This window comes from Mesoplodon bidens (assembly GCF_964165515.1).
Source record: "Mesoplodon bidens genome assembly, chromosome: 13".
NCBI lineage: Eukaryota > Metazoa > Chordata > Mammalia > Artiodactyla > Ziphiidae > Mesoplodon > Mesoplodon bidens.
The window spans coordinates 62,671,790-62,691,652 of record NC_138169.1 but is presented as its reverse complement, the minus strand read 5'-3'; the positions used below and the strand labels follow the sequence as shown (position 1 = coordinate 62,691,652).

The window sequence follows — 19,863 nt, the reverse complement described above, 5'->3', positions numbered from 1 at the left end:
TCCCCCGCCGCGGAGCACAGGCTCCGGACGCGCAGGCTCAGCGGCCATGGCTCACGGGCCCAGCCGCTCCGCGGCACATGGGATCCTCCCAGACCGGGGCACGAACCCGTATCCCCTGCATCGGCAGGCGGACTCTCAACCACTGCGCCACCAGGGAGGCCCTAGACTGAGCATTTTTTATGATTCCATGCTAACTCCACAATTGATGTATCAGCTATACCTCTTTGTTTTCATTTTATAGCTATTGTTGTAGGGCAGGAGTTGTCTGTGAGCCAAATCTGGCTTGCCTCTGTCTTTGATTATTTATTTATTTGTTTGTTTGTTTGTTTAAGCTGTGCCGGGTCTTAGTTGCGGCATGTAGGCTCCTTACTTCTGGCAAGCAGACTCTTAGTTGCGGCACGCATGCAGGATCTAGTTCGCTGACCAGGGATCAAACCCAGGCCCCCTGCACTGGCATGAAGCCTTACCTACTGGACCACCAGAGAAGTCCCTCTTTTTTGATTCTTATATTGTACATTTTTTGCTCTCATTTTTCTCTGAACATAAGCTTCAAAAGCTACTTTTATCAACTAGCTACTGCAGCTAACAACCAGCCCCAAACCTAAAATAAGCTTCAAACAACAATCATTTCTTATTTCTCATGATTCTAAGGGTTGACTCTGTTGGCTTCTAGCCTGGGTCAGTGTGGTTGATCTCTGCAGTCTGCTAGTGGCTCAAGTGGGGCTGGACAGTATAAGAAGGACTCATTCACATATTTGGCAGTTGGCAGCTTGTTTGTTCTTGGGGTGGGAACAGGGCTCAGCTGGAATTACTTGTCTCAGCTCATTCTCCAATAGTCCAGGCTTCTTCACATGGTAGTCTCAGAATTCTTCAGCAGTAAGAGAGGGCAGGCTCCAATGAAAAATCAGTTTTGTTTTGTTTTTTAATTTATTTATTTGGCTGCATTGGGTCTTAGTTGTGGTGCACAGGCTCTTTGTTGTGGTGTGTGGGCTCCTCTCTAGTTGTGGTGCACAGGCTTAATTGCCCTATGGCACGTGGGATCTTAGTTCCCTGACCAGGGATCAAATTCACACACCCTGAATTGAAAGGTGGTTCTTAAACACTGGACAACCAGGGAAGTCCCACACAACCAGTTTTTAATCCTCTGTTTTTCTAATATTTGCTAGATATAGACTCCACCTCTCAATGGGAGAAGTAGCAAGGTCACAATATGAAGGGTGAGTGAACAGGGATGGGAAGAATTATGGTGGTTATTTCTACAGTCAACCTACCAAGTTACCTTACCAAAAGCACTGCAATTAAGTTAAAAGACAAACGACAAACTTGGAAAATATTTACAATTCAAATATAGCTAACACATCAGGAGCTGTCTTAAACTCTTAAGAAAAAGATCAAACCACCATACCTAAATGGCTAAAGGGAATGGACAGTCCCCAAAAAAGGAAATACAAATGTCTTTAGCCATATATTTGTGGAAAAGGAGAGGAGGGAAATTTTTAAGGTCAATTAGATAATCTTTAAAAAACTAATTGATTCTTGATTCCATGGTACAAAATTTTTTGAAGTCCAAAAAGCTACATAGTGAAAAATCTCTCTTCTTCTCTACATTTGTCATGGTTTGATTTTATTTATGAAAGATTTTGCCATACAGGAAGTTTTGGTATTTCAAAATTTTCAAACATTTCAATCGTTTTTTTATGGCTTCTGTATTTGTCATAAGTTTCTGACTCTGTGATTATTTAAAAATCAAAACATTAAAATTCCTCCATGATTTCTTTTACTAACTTTTTTCTTTTAATATTTAAATCTTTGATCCCTTGAAATTACCCTGATGTAAGGGGTGAAGTACAGATCTAGCACCATGTGTTGAATTCTCTCTCTCTCTACTACTGATTTAAAAGGTCATCTTTTTCATAAACCAAATTCCTGCATATATTAACATTTGGAGGTAGGCAGGTAAGCTGATCGGGGGTGTGGGAGAAACATAACTGAAGTTGCAGAACCTTTCCCTTTCACTTAGCTGACCTAGTGAGCGACTGCAGGACAACAGTCACAGTTCACCTAAGAAACTACTGAAGGACATTTAACCACCAACAGCATAGAAAACCAATGTTTTTTCACATGAAAACTATGTATTTGAGCATAAACATTTAATACACAATCAGAAACCACTATTCTATCAATAATGACATTATTATCTCATCTAAGAACACAGAAATTAAGGTATAAGGAATGCCATGAGGAAATAATTCTTTAAAGTCCTATTCAGTTTACTTTGTTAAGAAAGAAGAAATTTATTTGGCTCTGGTCACAGTTCCATCATGTTTACTTTCTTTGTAAGTTCAGCTTCAACAGTATCCTAAAGGAAGAAAGAAACAGCATAAATATTATAAATAAGGACATAAAGAAGGTGCTGTAACTTCTAATGTTATTTAAAACACGGGAAGCAAAAAGGAAAAACACTGAAACAGAAATTTTTAAAAATACCATTACAAAATATTAACTATTCTTTGAGATATTCCCCCTTGCTTTTATATCTCCCCACTTCCCACACCCCAAAAGTTTTCAGACTCCTGATGCTATTAAACATTCAAAGGTGGGGGGGAACCTTTAGAGAGGTGAATGACTGCAGTGATACTTGAATCGATTTTTCTGACCTTTACTCCTTAAGCAACATACTTCTGCAACGTCTCTCACATCACTCTTTTCCAATCTCATTGCCACTGTTCTCATTACTTCTCATCTGGCCTAAACAGGCCAACTAGTTTCTGCAATTTTCTTTTTCCCTCCTCCAATCCACCCTATACACTGATTCCAGAAAAATCTTCTTAAACAACTGGCCTGATCAAAAAGCATAACCTTTATCACATTTCTCTTTAGCTTAAAAAACAAGGTAACACAGAACAACTTTCAGTGGTCCCCTACAGCCTCCAAGAACAACCTTCTTTATATTTAAGGTCCTTCATCTCATAAACCAATTGACCCTCTTCAGCCCTATCTTCCACTGCATACTCCTAAGCAGCTGGACTGCTTCACTTGCTGAAGCTTGAAAAAGTCCTCCATTTTTCAGCTCTTATACTTTTGTTAATTCCTTCTGCCTAGAATATTCTATGTCTCTCAATCCTCCTTTTCCATCCAGGAAAATCTATACAAAATTTTAAAAGATCACTATATATTTTTTACGAAAAAAAAAAAAGATACGTATATGCCAAAAAAGTATTAAAAGATGCATGGTAATGATACACAGCAAGTTTGGAACTGTGGCTCACCCCTGAGTAGAAAGGAAAGAAGGAGGAGAAAGGGAGCTTTAGCTATGTCAGCATTTCTTTTTTAAAAATCGGAAGGAAAAAATGGAACTACTTACTAATTCTTGCTTTGCTTCTTCAATTTTCACCCGAGCAAGAGATGGATTCTTTTGAAGGAAAATAAAACAAGGAAAGGTTATGTTGCCTCAGCTAGGATGAAAGGGGAAAAAGAATATAACAATCCTTTTCAAAAGGCAAAAAATGTTGTAGAAAGTATATCCAATGTACATACAATACTAAAATTCAGCACAGACTTTATTTATTTTTTAAATATTTATTTGGCTGCACCGGTTCTTAGTTGTGGCATGTGGGATCTTTAGTTGCAGAATGCGAACACTTAGTTGAGGCTTGTGGGATCTAGTTCTCTGACCAGGGATCGAACCTGGGCCCCCTGCATTGGGAGCATGGAGTCTTAGCCACTGGACCACCAGGGAAGTCCCTCAGCATAGATTTTCAACCCTTAAACATGGACCCAGTATTTTCATGATCATTTAGTGCCCTTGGGGAAAGGTGGAAAAGAGGAACTTTTTTTTATTATTTCATAAAAATAATTACCGGCATTAAATCTAAATAGGACTCCAATTTTTTCTTCAAAGGTATAGTCTGTCGTTTTAGTTCTGCCAATTTCTGGGGGTGAAAAAAACACAGAGTAATAGAGATATTCACAATGCAACTAAACACTGTCTATTTCTGAAATAAAACATGAGAAAGCATTAACATTAGGATAGTTTAAATAATGTATCAAATAAAGAGCTTCAAAGATAAATGGATAACAAATGGAAACAATCCTTAGAAGATGCTAAAATAGGAAAGTTATACTCCCTTTTATTAAGAATAAGATTTAAGTATGCTGCCTAGGAATACAAAATAATGTAATTAAGAGGAATCAGAACATCAGGGAATAATTAAGAGTCTCAAATACATACTTATGAATTGCCAATTTTAAATTCCCAAAATCAAACTACCAAAAAATCTTGAGGAAAAAAAAGTAAAACAAAACCTTCCATTTCTCCCTCTTCCCATGAAAATAGATAAAACCCTTATACAATCTAAAACCCCAGAATTGCATTCTACAGGAGTATGGGACCTGCGTTTTACTGAAAGAGAAGAAAGAGGAGGACCTAGGTGGTTAGCACATAGTCCCTCAATACATTCGTTCAATAAATAAATCAATAACATATAACTGACTCCAGCAAAGAGTTTCTAGCATATAGTAATAAATAAAGAAAACCAAACAAATGGAAGAATATATATTGATAAACAAGTAATAAAGATATAAATACTGGTGAACATAAAGTACAGCAGTAAAGGAAAATAAATCAGGTCAATAGTGAATAAAGCTCTATAAAAAGAAACAAATGAAAAAGTAGATTGTGCACTAACATTTTAAAGAAAGTTAAATTGGGTTAAAGTAAGCGTACCTCTGAAAGTGCTACCAGTGACTGATGAGACAGAGAAGCATCCATTCCTCTGGCTGAAAGTTGCTCCTACAATTACAAAAAAGGGAGTTCAGTTTAAAAAATTATTTTGCAAGTGACCCTCATGAAATATTTTCAATATATAACACAGTAAAGAGAAGCTATAAATCATAGATGAAGGACTACACCTGCTCCTAAGCACTTTTATGTTGCATGCGAGTCATTTCAGACAGAGATTTGTGACAAGATGGGTGCAGTGCTTAAGAGCCTGAGCTTCGTGGCCTGGCAGCCTGCATTTGAATTGGGATCTGCTGTTAAGTAGCTGTGTAACCTTGGGCAAGTTACCCCCCTTCTCCGCAGTTCCCTGGTCATAAAAAGGGAATAACAATACTGCCTAGTTCTGAGGATGAAAGTTGAAAATAAGTCTGAAGAGAGCTAAATATATTCAGTCCTTCACACAAACCTCTGCAGCTCTAACTCCAGACCTGAACTCCTCTGACTTGGCTTTTAGGAAGTCCATGTTCTGAAGACGATTGTCGACTTTGGCCCTTTCCGTAGACAGATGCAACTCTGCCTTCTTGAGAGCCCTTTAAAAAATGAAGTTGAGAACATTTTCTTCTCAGTGAAATTATTATAAAAAGGAAGCTCTACTACTTTTTTGATTCAACTCTGGATTAGTCAAGAGTATCAAGAGGAGATAACACACTTGCTGGATTTTCTACCATAAATTTTATATCCCAGACTGGCTACCATGCACCCTTCTAGGTCATCTTTCCCTCCATGTTGCCATCTGGGATTTTTCTCAAGGAATACTAAATAATTTTAAGATTAATCTATGCCAATTATTCTTGGAGAAAGTAGATCTGCTGCTCAAAAAAGTGACTTAACAGATCCTAAAGTCAATTTGAATTATGCAGGTCCCAAAGGCCTCTCTCCTAAATGTGACATGACACAGTGCTTTGCAAACACATAGTCAATGTTTGTTGGATATATTTACACACCAGTAAATTACTTGTGCATACACATACTCCTGATCCACAGCATCTAATCTCTGGGGCTATAGGGACCTAAAGAAGGTCCAAAGCATCAAGAGGGATACCAGAGCTCTAGTAAGAAAGGGCAACAAAATATAACATGACTTTAAGTTGCACCATAGTTTATAAATAAAAAAAAATATTCACATACATTTTGAAAATTATAAACAGGTTATTTGTAAAAAAGAGAGAAAAAAGAAACTGTATAAAGTAAAAGGTAAAAATATGTACTCAACCACTCCTACCTTCACCCAAGTCATTTTCTACTTAAAAAAACATTTTATCTTCCCATTTCCTAATGTGTTGTTTTAAATCATATCTATCGCCAAAACGTCCTGTTACTGCCTTTATAATAAAAATTGTCACCACTTCCAACTCAATTACTTACTCTTGTAGACGTTTTTCTAATACTAAAGTTGCAGTTAGATTTTTCTCAAGTTTTGCCAATTCAAGCTTGATTTCTTCGTTTTTGGATGTGGTGCAAAAAAGATCAGAGGTCAAATCATTCACTGCAGGGATAAAACTAAAAGAAGAATCTAGTCATGTAAATGGACACTAAGGACAATAATTACAATTATTCCTCATTTCTAAAAATGACTGTATTTCTATGTGGATTCTTCTTTAACCATGCTGTTTCATACCTCTATACTATTTTACATGCTGTTCTCACTGTCTGGAATAAACTTCTTCAGCTGGCAAATTTCCATTTGCCCTTCAAAACTCAAATAAGATTTACTCCCATTCTGGAATTCACTACTCCTTTCTCTGTGCTTCCTAGCTACAGCTTGTACATTACTGTAGTGTTGCAGCTGTCATACTATAATTTTATATGTCCATCTCCGTTAATTTACCATGAGCAGAGACTGTACTTGCTGGCATTCATTATTCTATTCATTTCTGCTTCCCCAGTGCCTATATGTATAGCTATACATGTATGTATACACACACACACACACACATATATACACACACATATATATAGGGAGGGAGGAAGGGAGAGGGAGACAGGTAGTTACATAAAGAGTTATATAGATTATATGCCTGGGATATAATTAGTATTTGGTGTCTGCTGAATTGACTTAATTCAAGTCTAGATTTCTGCTGCCATACGGCCTACATGATCTTATATCTAAAACTCTATTTAAGTGTGTGTGTGTATATATATATTTATATATATATATATATATTTATACATATTCCAAGCTCTTATATTAGCAGTTAAGCAGAATGGCCATACAATTCTCTGATTATAAGCTGTAGTGGTAGTCCTAGCTAAGATGCAGCCAACAGTGAGTCCTATGGACTTCTGAGTCAGACCGGGTTTGAATCCGAATCCTGCCATTTACTAGATCAGAGAAATTATTTAACCCACCTCTCCTGAGCCTCAATTTCCTCTTAAGGTTGTTAGAAGGATAATGTCGTTATATAGGTGAAATGCCTGTCACAAAGAATTGAAGGTCTTTAACCTACTCTATCCAATAGGGTAGGGACATGACCAAAAATCACTACTCTACGCTCAACCAGATGATTTAGCCTACTGCTCTTTTTACTGTTTATAGGGAATGATGTGATACCTAATCCCTTTTCAAATATACATGAGAACCAGCCTTCACAAACCTAATCCTGAAAGAAGAAAACACTAAAATTTAACCAATACCAAATTTATCCGAAGTAATTATACATACTCACTAGCAATGATAAGGAGTTAACTAAATTCAGTATTTCTGCATACACTGCTAATTTCCTATACAGAATTACCCTGAGAAACAAAAGCTCCTTAGGTCAAGACCTTACAGTGTATATGACTGCAGAAATTAAAATTGTCACAAGAATTACCTAGCTAGTGAGGTATCCTTTGTTTCAAGGGCCACAGCACTGTCAACCAAAGCATTCAGATACATGGAACCAGTGCTAGAGAGATTGGCAGGGGAAAAATTCACACTCTCCAGGAGAAGGTCTTGAAGATGCTTGGCTGAAAAGATGAAAGAGTTTTATGGTGACTAAGATCTTTGTTTTGCTTTAATTTTTAACAGCTTTATTGTAATCTTTCACATAACAAATAATCCACTCACCTAAAGTATTTTAGAACATTTTCATCACCCCAAAAAGAAATCCCACACTCCTCAGTCATTATTTTCCAGCTACCCAACCCATGAAGCCCTAGCAACCACTAATCTACATTCTGTCTCTATTCATGTGCCTAATTTGGACATTTCATATAAATGGTATCATATAATATGTGATCCTCTGTGACCGGCTTCTCTCACTTAGCATAATGGCTTCAAGGTTCATCCGTTCTGTAGCAGGTATCAGCCAGTACTTCATCCCTTTTTATGGAAGAATAATATTCCATTGTATAGATTTACCATATTTTATTTATCCATTCATCCACTGATGAACATTTGGATTGCTCCCACATTTTGGCTATTATGAATAATGCTGCTATAAACACTCACGTATGGGTTTTTACATAAACATATGTTTCCATTTCTCTTGGGTATGTAACTAGGAGTAGAACTGCTGGTCATACGGTAACTCTATGTTTAACTATTTGAAGAACTGCTAGACTGTTTTCCAAAGCTACTGATTTTTACATTCCTGCCAGAAATGTAGGAAGGTTCCAATTTCTCCACATTGTCATCTTCACCAACAGCTGTATTATTTATTTTTTTTGCACAGTGATCGTTCATAGAACTGAATAATCATCAATAAAATGATAATCCAAGATCCTGTCTTTTTGATTATAGCCATCCTTGTAGGTGTGAAGTGGAATGTGGTTTGGATTTGCATTTCCCTGATGGCTAACGATGCTGGGCTTGCCGGCCATTTGTGTATCTTCTTGGGAGAAATGCATATTCACCTCCCTTAACCTCTTTTCTGGCCGCAGCTTATGGGATCCTAATTCCTTGACCAGGGATAGAACCTGGGCCCCTGCAGTGGAAGCGTGGGGTCCTAACTACTGGACTGCCAGGGAATTCCCTCCATTATCCATTTTTAACTGGGTTGTCTCTTTATTATTCAGTTGTAAAAATTCTTCATTTATTGTAGATGTAAGTCCCTTATCAGATATACAATTTGCAAATATTTTCTCCCACTCTGTGGGCTGTCTTTTCATCTACTTGACGGTGTCCTTTGAGGACAAAAGTTTTTAATTCTGATGATGTCCAATTCACCTACTTTTCTTTTGTTGCTTGTGTTTTTGGTATCATAGCTAAGAAACCATTGCCAAATCCAAAGTCATGAAGATATACACATATGTTGTCTTCTGAGTTTTAGATTCAGCTCTTACTTTTAGGTTTTTCATTCATTTTGAGTTAATTCTTATATATGTTATGAGGCAAGGTCCAACTTCATTCTTGTACATGTGGATATCCACCTATCCCAGCACTGTTCACTGAAAAGGCTATTCTTTCCTGCATTAAATTGTCTTGTCATCTTTGCCAAAAATCAATCCACCAGTCTGACTTCCAACATAACAGTGTGAGGAGCTCTACTCACCTACACTCCAGTGAAACTGGTGAAAATTGTAAAAAAAAAAAAAAAACCCAAAAAACAAAACAAAACAAAACCCCAAAACAAAACACAACCATTTAAAGCTTCTGGAAATGCTCCTAACGACAAACAGCAAATGAAGAAACATCTGTTCAAGAAAATCTATTAAAATTCAGTGAGGGGGCTTCCCCGGTGGCACAGTGCTTAAGAATCTGCCTGCAAATGCAGGGGACACGGGTTCGAGCCCTGGTCCGGGAAGATCCCATATGCCACGGAGCAACTAAGCCCGTGTGCCACACCTACTGAGCCTGCACTCTAGAGCCTGCGAGCCACAACTACTGAGCCTGTGTGCCACAACTACTGAAGCCCGCACGCGTAGTGCCCATGCTCCGCAACAAGAGAAGCCACCGCAGTGAGAAGCCCGTGCACTGCAACGAAGACTAGCCCCCGCTCACCGCCAACTAGAGAAAGCCCGTGAGCAGCAACAAAGACCCTACACAGCCCAAAATAAATAAATAAATAGATTTATTAAAAAAAAAAGACAAGGAGAAAATCTTGAAAACAGCAAAAGAAAAATGACATATACTAGGAAACCTCAGTAAGATTAACAGTCAACTTCTTGACAGAAACAACGGAGAGCAAAAGGCAACAGGATAACATATTCAAAGTGCTCAAAGAGCAAACTGCCATGCAAGAATCCTACACGTAGCAAAGCCTTCTTTCAAAAATAAATGCTAAATAAAGACTCCCAGATAGACAAAAACTGAGAGAATTTCATCGTCACCAGACCCAACTTATAAGAAATATTAAAGGAAGTTCTGCAGGCTTAAAAGCAAGTGACCCCAAACAGTAATTCAAATGCTTACAAAAAGCAATGAATTATCAGTAAAGGTAAATGCAGAATTATAAAGAGCATAAATGCATTTTTTTCTTCATTTTTCTCTTAACTGATTTAAAAAGCAATTGGATAAAATAATATGTATACAAGGTATTGCTGGGTTATAGAAATGTAATATATATGCTAAACACAGCACGAAGGATGTGGTGGTCGTAAAGGTGTAAAGGGCTAAGGAAATGACTACAGATGGTTAAGTAATAATACAACAGTATACTGTTGAGTCCCTAATATTATTAGATGTGATATGTGTAACAATAATACCACAAAAGGGGGGAAAAGAGGAACACAGCTACATAGGAGCAACATTTCTCTATCTCACTGGAATTAAGCTAGTACAAATATGAAGCTGAGCTGATAAGATTTATTTGCAAACCTCAGAGCAACACTAAAAAGAACTGAAAAAAAAGAAGTAAAAAATCACTGAAGAAATTTAAATGTTACATTAGAAAATATTTACTTAATGCAAAAGAAAGCGATAAAGGAAAAATAGCGAAACAAAAAAAGATGTAATATATAGAAAATGAAAAGTAAATTGGTAGATATAAATACAACTATATCAATAATAACATTAAATGGGAATGCATTAAACAATCCAACCCAAAGGCAGAGATTATAAGACTGAAAAAAACAACAGGATCCAACTACATGCTGTCTACAGGAGACACACTTCAGATTCAAAGATACAAATTCAGGCATAACTCAGAGATACTGGGGTTCCAGAACACTGCAATAAAGTAAATATTGCAATAAAGAGAGTCATGTGAATTTTTTGGTTTCCCAGGACATAAAAGTTATGTTTATATTATAGTCTATTAAGTGTGCAATAGCATTATGCCTAAAAAAACAATGTACACAGCTTAATTTAAAAATACCTTATTGCTAAAAAATGATAAACACATCTGAGTCTTCAGTGAGTCATAATCTTTTTGCTGGTGGAGGGTCTTGCCTCGATGTTGATGGCTGCTGACTGATCAAGGTGATGGTTGCTGAAGGCTGGGCCATTCTGTGGCAATTTCTTAAAATAGGACAACAGAGTTCGCCACATTGATTGACTTTTCCTTTCACAGATGATTTCCCTGTAGCATGCAATGCTGTTTGACAGCATTCTACCCAAGAACTTCTTTCAAACTGGAGTCAATCCTCTGAAACCCTGCCACTGTTTTAATCAAGTAAATTATGTAATATACTAAATCTCTTGTTGTCATTTCAACGATCTTCACAGCATCTTCACCAGAGTAGATTCCTTCCCAAGAAACCACTTTCTTTGCTCATCCATCAGAAGCAACTCCTCATCCGTGAAAGTCTTATCATGAGGTGGCAGCAATTCAGTCACATCTCTCTTTAGGCTGCACTCCTAAGTCTAGCTCTCTTGCTATTGCCACCACACCTGCAGTTACTTCCTCCACTGGAGTCTTGAACCCCTCAAAGTCATCCATGAGGGCTAAAATTAACTTCTTCCAAACTCCTGCTAATGCTGATATTTTCACCTCTTCCCACGAATCACAAATATTTTCAGTGGCATCTAGAATGGTGAATTCTTTCCAGAGGTTTTCAATTTACTTTGCCCAGATCCATTAGAGGAATCACTATCTATGCCAGCTATAGCCTTATGAAATGTATTTATTAAAGAATGACTTGAAAGTGGAAATGACTCACTGGAGTAGCAATTTTAATATCCTTCAAGAACTTTTCTTTTGCATTCACAACTTGGCTAACTGTCTGGCATAAGAGCCCTAGCTTTCAGCCTGTCTGGGTTTCCAACATGCCTTCCTCACTAAGCTTCATCATTTCTAGCTCTTGATTTAAAGTGAGAGGCATGTGACTTCCTTTCATCTGAACACTTCGAGGCCATTGTAGGGTTATTAATAGGACTATTTTCAATTTGTTATGTTTCAGGGAATATGGAGGCCCAAGGAGAGGGAGAGAGAAATGGAAAAGTCTGAAATATTGTGAGAATTACCAAAATGTAAGAGATATGAAGTGAGCAAATGCTATTGGAAAAATGGTAGATTTGCTCAACACAGGGTTGCCACAAAACTTCAATTTGTAAAAAAAAGACCCCTCAATATCTGTGAAGTGCAATAGAGCAAAGTGCAATGAAAATAAAAGATGGAAAAAGATATATAATGCAAACAGCAACCACAAGAAAGCTGAAGTGGCTATACTAATATCAGATAAAATAGACTTTTTAACAAAAAATGTTACTAGAGATAAACAGGGACATTTTATAATGATAATGCCGTCATATAATACAAAGTATTCCCCCATTACAATGGAATGAAATTAGAAATTAGAAAGAAATTTGGGAAACTCATAAATATGTGGAATTAAACAACATACTCCCAATAACCAATGGGTCAACAAGAAATCAAATCCTTTGAGGTGAATGAAAATGAAGACATAACATACCAAAACTTAGGGGATGCACCTAAACCAGTGCTTAGAGGGAAATTTATACTTGTAAATTCCTATGTTAAAAAAGAAGGAAGATCTCAAATCAATAGCCTAAGCTTAAAACATTTAAAAAAGAAGAGCAGACTAAACCTAAAGCAAGCCAAAGGAAAGAAATAATAAAGAACAGAGTGAAAGTTAATAAAATAGATTAAAAAAGAAGAAAAAAATCATTAAAACCAAAGGCTAGTTCTTTGAAAAGCTCAACATAATTGAAAAACCTTCACCTAGATTTAAAAAAAAATTTTTTTTGTATTGGAATATAGTTGATTAACAATGTTGTGTTAGTTTCAGGTGTACAGCAAAGTGATTCAGTTATACATATAGAGTACCTATTCTTTTTCAAATTCTTTTCCCATTTAGGTTATTACAGAATATTGAGCTGAGGGACTTCCCTGATGGGACAGTGGTTAAGACTCCACGCTCCCAATAAGGGGGCCTGGGTTCGATCCCTGATTGGGGAACTAGATCCCACATGCATGCTGCAACTAAGAGTTCACATGCCACAACTAAGGAGCCGGCAAGCCGCAACTAAGAAGCCCACGAGCCGCAACTAAGGAGCCCACCTGCTGCAACTAAGACTCAACGTGACCAAATAAATAAATAAATATTAAAACAATGGCAATAAAATAAACTATAAAGCACACCACTATGAATATCAGGTGACTGTCATTTCCTTAAAAATATATGTACATTGAGCAGACTTCCCTGTGCTATAACCTAGATTGACTAAGAAGAAAAAAGACTCAAATTACTAGCATCAGAAGACAGCACATTCCACTGATCTACCTACTTAATAAAAAGGATTATAAAGGAATACTATGAACAATTATACCCAGAAATTTAGATAACTTAGATGAAATGGACAAATTCCAAAAAGGACACTAACTACTGAATCTAATTCAAGAACAAATAGATAATCTAATAGACCTACAGTAAGCAAAGAGACTGAATTAGTAACCAAAATCTACCCACAGAGAAAAGCTCAGGTCCAGATGGCTTTACCATTGAGTTCTATAGATTACATAAAGAATTAATACTAATTCTTCATCAACTATTCCAAAAAATAGGAAGGAGGGAATACTTCTCAACTGTTTCTCTGAGGCCAATATTATCCTGACACTAAAACCAGAAAAAGACATATTAAAAGGAAAGAGGGCTTCCCTGGTGGCGCAGTGGTTGAGAGTCCGCCTGCCGATGCAGGGGACACGGGTTTGTGCCCTGGTCCGGGAAGATCCCACATGCCGCGGAGCAGCTGGGCCCGTGAGCCATGGCTGCTGAGCCTGCGCATCCGGAGCCTGTGCTCCACAACGGGAGAGGCCACGACAGTGAGAGGCCCGCATACCGCAACAAAAAAAAAAAAGGAAAGAAAACTACGGACCACTATCTCTTATAAATATGGATGCAAAAATTCTCAACAAAATACTAGCAATTGAATCCAGCAACCTATTAAAAAACTATACACCATGAGGACATGGATTTATCTTATGGATAAATGTTGTATTAACACCTGAAAGCCAATTCATGTAACACATCATATCGACAGAATAAAAAACTAAAGTCATATGATCATCTCAACAGACAGAAAAAGCATCTGACAAAATCCAGCACCCTTTCATGATAAGGACACTCAACAAAGTAGGAATAGAAAGAAACTTCCTCAACCGGAAAAAGGGCATCTACAAAAAACCCACAACTCACTCACATTGCGCTCGATAGTAAAGACTAGATGCTTTCCCTCTAAGATGAGGAACAAGATAAGGATGTCTACTCTAATAGATGTCTACATCTATTCAACATTTTATTGGAGGTTCTAGCTAGGGAAATTTCATTTAATTTTCCTCCTCAACTGAAGAACTGGCAGTATAAAGAATGAATGGTTTCAATAGTTTCATCTGTATTTGTCATGATTAAAAAGTCTTCATACAAAACTTTTACATCCTTTCCCAATTCCTGAAAATATTTCCGAAATGTTCCAATCTTACGTGCTGCAAAGAACTGTACTGTGCAGAAATAAAAACTAAATCTAAGAGATGATCTTTTGCTCAAAAGTCATTCAAGTCCTGGGGGCTATATAGTATCACTACTCAAAATTTAGAATTAGAAACTCTGGAAGCAGGAGTTCCTTAATAGTGTATATGAATCTATATTTGTTACAAGGTACCATAAATTTTCTGTTCTCTGCTTGACAGCTTCGCTGTCTAAAAGGAGGAAAAACTTAGAAAAGAGGAGTAACAATTAAAGTACATGGCGGGGGGGGGTACTTCCCTGGTGGCGCAGTGGTTAAGAATCCTCCTGCCAATGCAGGAGACACGGGTTCAATCCCTGGTCCAGGAAGGTCCCACATGCTGCGGAGCAACTAAGCCCGTGCGCCACAACTACTGAAGCCTGCGTGCCACAACTACTGAAGCCCACATGCCTAGAGGCCGTGCTCCGCAACAAGAGAAGCCACCGCAATGAGAGGCCCGCACACCGCAACGAAGAGTAGCCCCCACTCGCCGCAACTAGAGAAGGCCCACGCTCAGCAACAAAGACCCAACGCAGCCAAAAATTAAAAAATTAAAAAAATAATCTTAATATCTTAAAAAAAAGAAGAAAAAAGAAAGTACATGGGGGGTTGGACTTCCCTGGTGGCACAGTGGTTAAGAATCTGCCCGCCAGTGCAGGGGACACAGGTTTGAGCCCTGGCCCAGGAAGATCAACGTACCGTGGAGCAACTAAGCCCGTGTGCCACAACTACTGAGCCTGCGCTCGGAGCCGCTTGTTGCTCTGCAATAAGAGAAGCCACAGCAATGAGAAGACCACACACTGCAACAAAGAACAGCCCCCGTTCGACACAACTAGAGAAAGCCTACCCGCAGCAACGAAGACCCAACACAGCCAAAAATAAAGAAATTAAAAAAAAAAAAAAAAAAAAGTACATGGGGACTTCCCTAGTGGTCTCGTGGGTAAGAATCTGCGCTCCCAATGCAGGGGCCTGGGGTTCAATCCCTGGTCAAGGAACTAGATCCCACATGCGTGCGACAACTAAGAGTATGTCATAACTAAGAAGTCCGCATTCCGTAACTAAGAGCTCACATGCCACAACTAAGACCCGGCGCAGCCTAAATAAATAAATAAATAAATAAATAAACATTAAAAAAAAAAAAGTACATGATGTGTAGAGTTAAGATATCAATGGTGGCAGGGCTCTTCTGGATACTTTAGTATAGAAAATTGTGTCAAAATTTTGTATATATTACTAGAAACATTTGCTACTTAATATATGCCACCCTAAAAAGTATTCAAGGACAGCCATGAATAATCTTACTTTTAAAATCATTCGAATTTTCATTACATAATAGTATAGACAAAAAGAAAGCTCTTGCAAAATAACATTTTTCTGGACTCAAAGTCCCTTTCTCCATACTGTATTTTAATAACTACTAAAATAAAATCATTTAAAATTTAAACAAGTTTAAAGGCATATGGGAGAGTATGACTACAAAGGAGCATCACAGGGGAGGTGTTTGGGGGTGAAAGAACTGTTCTGCATCTTAGCTGTGGGGGTGGTTCTCAGAATCCATGTGTGTTAAAACAGTACACCAAACAAAAAGTCATTTTACTGCATATTAATTTTTTAAAAGAAAACTGGAAAAAAGCACATATGCAATAGATTTACAATATAAATTGCTCTACATTCAAAACAACATATGTAACATATGCCATACACCTGCTTAAGTGTAGGCAAACGTAGATCTCACTTCTTTCCTCTTTTGTATATTCCCAATCTTTATTTTTGTGGTTTGTGTTATAAAGACAATGGATGTGTTGAATACACTTTTTTAAACTACATATGCACAGCAGAAAATTCTCATGCAGTCCCATGAATACATGGCAACAGAGTGATTTGTTAAGTCACAGTTCATGGCTGCCACCTCAGGTGTCATGATGACTCATTATAACTAAAGCATGGACACTGGAAAGAGACCAAAAGATATGTAAGTGAAAAACCACAGGTATCATATATGCCAGGCTAACAAGTTTAGACTCTTATCTTTTAGGGGTTACTGTTTCACCATCAGAGTATCAATAAAATATATACTCTAATGAAATTTATGATTAAGTTACTATAACAACGCAATGTAAGACAAATCTGGGTAAAATAAAGAAGCAAAACTGACAAGTAGCCTACACTAAATCAATCTTGTATACTTCAGTTAAACAATTTGGTTACCTCTAGTTATTATCTCATTCAAAACTCTGGAATTAATCTCACCTTCTGATTCATATTCCCTTGCTTTCTGTTTCAAGTCCTCTATTACCAGGTAGACATCCCTGTCCCGGACCCTGTTGCGTTCTGAAAGGTGATGCAAAGTCTGCGTTGTCCACGGATTCACCTCATATTGTGGAATGGGATGATCTCCAAATACTTCTTTCAACCAGGCAGCAACCTAACCATTACAAGGGATACAAATTCTGTAAGCCTTGTTTTTTGCAATAGCACGAAGAAAATATGCCCAAGAAGTGATGAGTAGCAAAGGAAATGCTTTCCATGAATATTCTGGCATCCTACTTACTTCACATCCTAATTTGTCTTTAGGGAGAGAGATACCAGATGTCAGGAAATAAAAAGTGAGCAAGCACAATAAATAAAACTACCAGAAAACAATCTATCCTTTCCCAAAGCTACGAAAGCAGTATAGGCTAATATTCTGCATCACTCGAATAACTTTAAAGCTCAATATGCAGGTGCTAAGGCATTATTACAGTTGCAAAGTCTGAAAAAAGAGTTGTCCTCAACACACCACAAGACCCGCAATGCCAGGAAACTCCTAGAGCTGGGATGCGAGACACTGAAGCAGGTCTGGTGTGAAAATTCTGGTAGGAAGCAGCAGTGAACGGCGAGGCTTGGCTGGAAGTTGACTTTGGGTTCAGAAGTCCCCCTCCAGTCTCCAGGGGGAGGTTTCGCACCAGGGGGCTCTCCTCAACCCCTCTCCAAGCCCGAATCCCGGCAGGGAAGGCCGGGAAGGAAGGGAAACTCCCTTTCCAAGGGTGGGGGTGGGGGTGGGGGTGGGGGGCGATGGTCTAAGGGGGGGTGGGGCGGGGAGGCACAGATCTTGAAGGTGGGACTAAATATGGACCAGCAAAGGAACAAAGTGAAAGTGGAGCGCCCAGGAGATCTGCCGGCAGGGCAGGTGTATCAAAGACGCGGTGTCCGGGATGCCGCAAAGCCCCGCTCCCGCCCCATCACCTGCGCCTCTGCCTCCTCCGGCACTTCCATGGCCGCTACTCCCGCCACTTCTCGAGCAGCTTCTCGCGGGAGAAGCGCCCCGCTTGCTCTGACGACCCCGCCCACACACCGTTGGGCCCGCCCCCTTTGGGGCCCGGGATTTCTGGGAGTTGTAGTTTTTACTAGGACTCCAGGCGCAGAGCCCTTGGACTAGGCTGGTCCAAGGCTTCAGCACTGCAAGGCTCTCCGTTACCACCTCGCAGCTCTCTGCGCTTTCCATGGTATCACCTCCAGGACGAGAACTAAAGCTGCCTAGAACCAGGCTGTTTTTTCTTTCTAAATGTGCTGGAGACTGTTTTAAAACGGTTTATGGCATACAACTGCTGGCACTGGCACTGCCACTCAGCCATTCTTGCATTCATTTCTTGCGTTTCCTAAAGTTCTCTACTTCCATCACTCTGTAGTTAACGCCATGAGAGGTTCTTTATTATATTTCTACGGGAATGTTTAGTTTTCTATGATTTCCTATTTTTGTTTCATTCTCACAGGAATCCTGTAAAATAGATGGACACACATTATTTTACCTACTTTCACATTGAAACCACACACTTGGAGTATATGACTTGACCAAGATGAGGTGGTAGAGCTGGAATCTGACCACAGTGTTCTGACTCCTATTGGGTGTTTCAGTCTCCTCAGGTTATACCATGCTGCTGTCCACAACCTCCTGTAGTATACTGTTACATTAGGAAACGTAGACCATGTACTCAACTTTCTGTGATATGTGGTTTAACATCAAATTGTGGATAACTTAGCACCAAATATCTTTCTCCTAAGTCATATGTCTATTTTAAATGATTAAACTTTTCAACGAAATTTAACTAACTAGCCAGCACCATACTGTATGGCTTTCTTATTCTTTTTTGTTTGTTTTGGTTAAATATGTATCTGCTCATTAACTAAATTCCAGATAAGTGGGGGGAAAAGTTATTTTTTGCCCTTTGTCCACTTTCATCACTACAAGTTTTACAAAATATTCCTGAACTTTGTTTTTACAAACCAAAATTTTACCTGTTCCTACACCTAATTTCCAGGAGGACTGTCGTATGTATCCATGGCTCATCTTGAAAAGAAAGTAGAATATTAGAGAAAGGGATTGCTGGCCATATAATACTTGCAAGCTGTTTTAGCAGATGACTGTTATAACCCATACTCATATGCCCCACCCAAATTAAGGTTTTGTGTAAACCAGGATTTGGTGGATGAAGTTGAAAGGTCCTTCTCAGTACAGCCGCAAGTGAAGGCAACGTTAATAGTCTCCACTATCACAAAATACCCAACATCCCCCCACCCCCGCCAAATTCTCTACATATCACAAAAATCTCAATATCACCGAAAAATCGGTAGGAGGAACAAAAGTCCCGCCCTGATTTCATTGGGTTGGTATAGAAAGTTATTTTCATCATTTCCATTTTACTTCAAATGAAAAAGTAAAGTCCCTACTGTCATGAAACTAGTTGCTTGTAGAGGAAAAATTGAGCCCTAGCCCACTCTTGAATGAGACTTTTGATTCTGGACCATTCTTCTCAGGATTGGCAACCACTCTATTCGAATTTGTGCTTGTTATACTTTTAAAAAAAATCTGTTTCCTTTTATTTATTTATTTATATTAATTAATTAATTTTTGTCTGCGTTGGATCATCGTTGCTGCAGGCGGGCTTTCTTTGGTTGAGGTGAGTGGGGGCTACTCTTTATTGTCATGCGCGGGTTTCTCACTGCAGTAGTTTCTCTTGTTGCGGAGCACGGGCTCTAGGCACGTGGGCTTCAGTATTTGCAGCACGCCGGCTCAGTAGTTGTGGCTCGTGGGCTCTACAGCACAGGCTCGGTAGTTATGGTGCAGGGGCTTAGTTGCTCCGTGGCATGTGGGATCTTCTCAGACCAGGGCTGGAATCCATATCTCCTGCATTGGCAGGTAGATTCTTAACCACTGAGACACCAGGGAGGTCCCCATGCTCGTTATACTTTTTAAACAATTTGCTCTAATTCGCAAACA

General features: G+C 38.7%; 1 protein-coding gene across 1 annotated transcript; it reads right to left on the bottom strand.

The window, feature by feature from the left end:
- Positions 1–2,133: 2,133 nt before the first annotated feature.
- On the bottom strand, positions 2,134–17,931 carry HAUS1 (HAUS augmin like complex subunit 1). Its single transcript, XM_081253138.1, has 9 exons — positions 17,832–17,931; positions 16,857–17,031; positions 7,594–7,729; positions 6,146–6,280; positions 5,187–5,310; positions 4,727–4,792; positions 3,861–3,932; positions 3,365–3,412; positions 2,134–2,359 (listed from the first exon to the last, which is right to left on the bottom strand). Exons 1-9 carry the CDS (start codon positions 17,859–17,861, stop codon positions 2,309–2,311), a joined length of 837 nt encoding a protein of 278 aa, XP_081109264.1. The 5' UTR covers positions 17,862–17,931; the 3' UTR covers positions 2,134–2,308.
- Between the last annotated feature and the right edge of the window lie 1,932 nt (positions 17,932–19,863).